This window comes from Silene latifolia, chromosome Y (assembly GCF_048544455.1).
Source record: "Silene latifolia isolate original U9 population chromosome Y, ASM4854445v1, whole genome shotgun sequence".
Lineage (NCBI taxonomy): Eukaryota > Viridiplantae > Streptophyta > Magnoliopsida > Caryophyllales > Caryophyllaceae > Silene > Silene latifolia.
The window spans coordinates 267,768,542-267,771,118 of record NC_133538.1 but is presented as its reverse complement, the minus strand read 5'-3'; the positions used below and the strand labels follow the sequence as shown (position 1 = coordinate 267,771,118).

General features: G+C 41.3%; 1 protein-coding gene across 1 annotated transcript; it reads left to right on the top strand.

Annotated features, from left to right (window-relative positions):
- Positions 1 to 1,308: 1,308 nt before the first annotated feature.
- On the top strand, positions 1,309 to 1,725 carry LOC141630624 (uncharacterized). The gene has a single exon (XM_074443407.1). It carries the CDS (start codon positions 1,309 to 1,311, stop codon positions 1,723 to 1,725), a length of 417 nt encoding a protein of 138 aa, XP_074299508.1.
- Positions 1,726 to 2,577: the final 852 nt, after the last annotated feature.

Genomic DNA, 2,577 nt, shown 5'->3' with positions numbered 1-2,577 from the left:
AAAGAGGTCAACCATCTAGACACCCGTAAATCACGCCAGGAATGGACCTTACACATAGATGGAGCAACACACATGAGAGGAACTGGCCTAGGATTAGTACAAAAATCACCACAGGGAGACCTAATTGCTCAGGCTATCAGTTGTGAATTCAAAGCAACAAACAATGAAGCTGAATATGAAGCCCTGATAGCTGGACTCAAGGTATGTATAGAACTTGGTGTAAAAAACCTCAAGGTAAAAACTGACTCCCTTTTAATTTCCAATCAGGTCAAAGGAACATATGCTGCAAAGGATTCCAAAATGATTCTTTATCTAGACTACGTCAAAAACCTTTGCAAAAAGTTTCGTTCATTTGACATTGATCAAATACCAAGAGACTTGAATACTCAGGCTGATGCCCTAGCTAGCCTGGGATCAAATTTCTGCCCTGCTGTATTTGATAAAATACCTATTGTTCACCTGCTAGAACCAACCATTGAAAAGCCTGACCAAACTTGTCCCATCAATGAGGATATAAACTCTTGGACCAAACCATACTATGATTGGTTCTTACAGGGAACACTACCTAAAGATAGGAATGAAGCAAGGGCCCTTAGGATCAAAGTTTGCACATATACTATTATAAATAATATGTTGTTCAAAAAGTCTCAGGTTGGACCTTACCGACGATGCCTGGAACCTCATGAAGCTAAACAAGTTATTGAGGACATACACGATGGATACTGTGGAAATCACAAAAGTGGCACAAGCCTGGCAAGCAAAGTTCTAAGGACAGGCTACTTCTGGCCAACCCTCAGAGCTGATTGCATAGCTTACAGCTCCAAATGCGAAGCTTGCCAAATCCATTCTTCATTCATCCACCAACCATTAGAGCTATTGCACTCCATCTCAGCTCCCTGGTCGTTTATGAAGTGGGGAATGGACATTGTAGGCAAACTACCCCAAGCTCCTGGACAAAAAGTTTTTATGCTAGCCATGATCGACTACTTTTCAAAATGGATAGAGGCATACTCATACATGCAAGTCAAGAAGAAGGATGTCATATCATTCATCAAACGCAACATCATATGTAGATATGGCATCCCTTCAGAAATAGTCTGTGACAATGGTACTCAGTTCGTGGAAAAAAGGACAATAGCTTTTTGTACACAATGGAACATCAACCTGGTAACCTCCACGCCAGGCTACCCAAAAGCCAATGGTCAGGCAGAATCTAGCAACAAAGTGGTAATCAGTTGCCTGAAGAAAAAACTAAAAAGAAGAAAAGGCAAATGGGCTGAAGAACTCCCCTTAGTCCTCTGGGCTAACATGACCACACCTAAGACATCCACTAGCGAGACCCCTTACTCCCTAGTCTATGGCTGTGAAGCAGTAATCCCAGCAGAAATCCATGGATCAACCACCAGAAGTAGCCTGAACACTATAGAGGAGAACAGGCCACTACTGCAAGATAGCCTGACCCTGGCTGAAGAATTAAGAGACGCAGCCAAGATCAGGATAGCTTCCTACCAGCAAACAGTAGCCAGAAGCTACAACAAAAATGTAAACATCAGGGTATTCAAAGAAGGGGACCTGGTCCTGCGAAAAGTTTTCCCTAACACCAAGGACAAAAATGCTGGCAAACTAGCCCCCACTTGGGAAGAACCTTACCTAATTGATGCAATAGTAAGACAAGGAGCCTATAGGCCACAGACCCTGGACAGAGAAATGATCCCCAGATCCTAGAATATTACCCACCTAAAACTATTCCACATATAAAACTAATATCCTATGATCCAAATCAGGTAAAACAACTGATACCGTCGTTCAGTACCAAAAGAAAATACCTAGATACTACTAACAGAAGTCAGCGGTAAGTAGGGTCGATCTCCACAGGGAAACGGTCACTATCAACTTGTTTACTCGGTCTGTCTAAGGTCACAGGGGGGTTTAATTGTTTGAACTAAACTAAATAAGATAAAGGCAAGATAAAAGGGATAAGAGAAATTAACAGGAAAAAGAGGGAACTAGGATGTCGGTTCATCAATGAAGTCAGTCAATCGCAGTTAAGGACACATATTGGTCGCATGTGTCGGTCTAAGGGGCAACGAATATCTCATTCCGGTCTCAATTCGCCCTAAAGCACAAATAGCTTAGCTTCTGCCCTCACTACGGTGCCCTAATGTTCGCTACGAGTCTCACCCTTTCCAACCTTCCGGTCCAGGTCAAGGTTTACTACGATAAAATGGCTAATTGCGTTGACTCAATTATACAGAAAGAATTAATTGTAGAAATTAACAACATAGATACAACCACAATAGACGATCTGTAAACCTAATTAGCAATTAACATTCATTCATCGAATCCCTTAATCCTAGCAGGGATAATTAGCTAGACATAATAACGAAAAGAGCAAAACAGAAGTAAGGGAAATAATAAACATTAAATAAAGAGAAAAGGGAAAAGGAAAGATTACAGAGATAATAGTCCAGAGAAAGAGAGAAGAGCAGATTACAGAGAAAAGAGTAGAGTAAAGTATGAGGTCTGCCCCCAAATGGCGTCTAATCTCGTCCTTTATATATAAAAGGCGATTCTTAT

Excerpts from the sequence above, each read along its gene's own strand:
- LOC141630624 (XM_074443407.1), top strand. The coding sequence starts at position 1,309 with ATGACCACACCTAAGACATCCACTAGCGAGACCCCTTACTCCCTAGTC.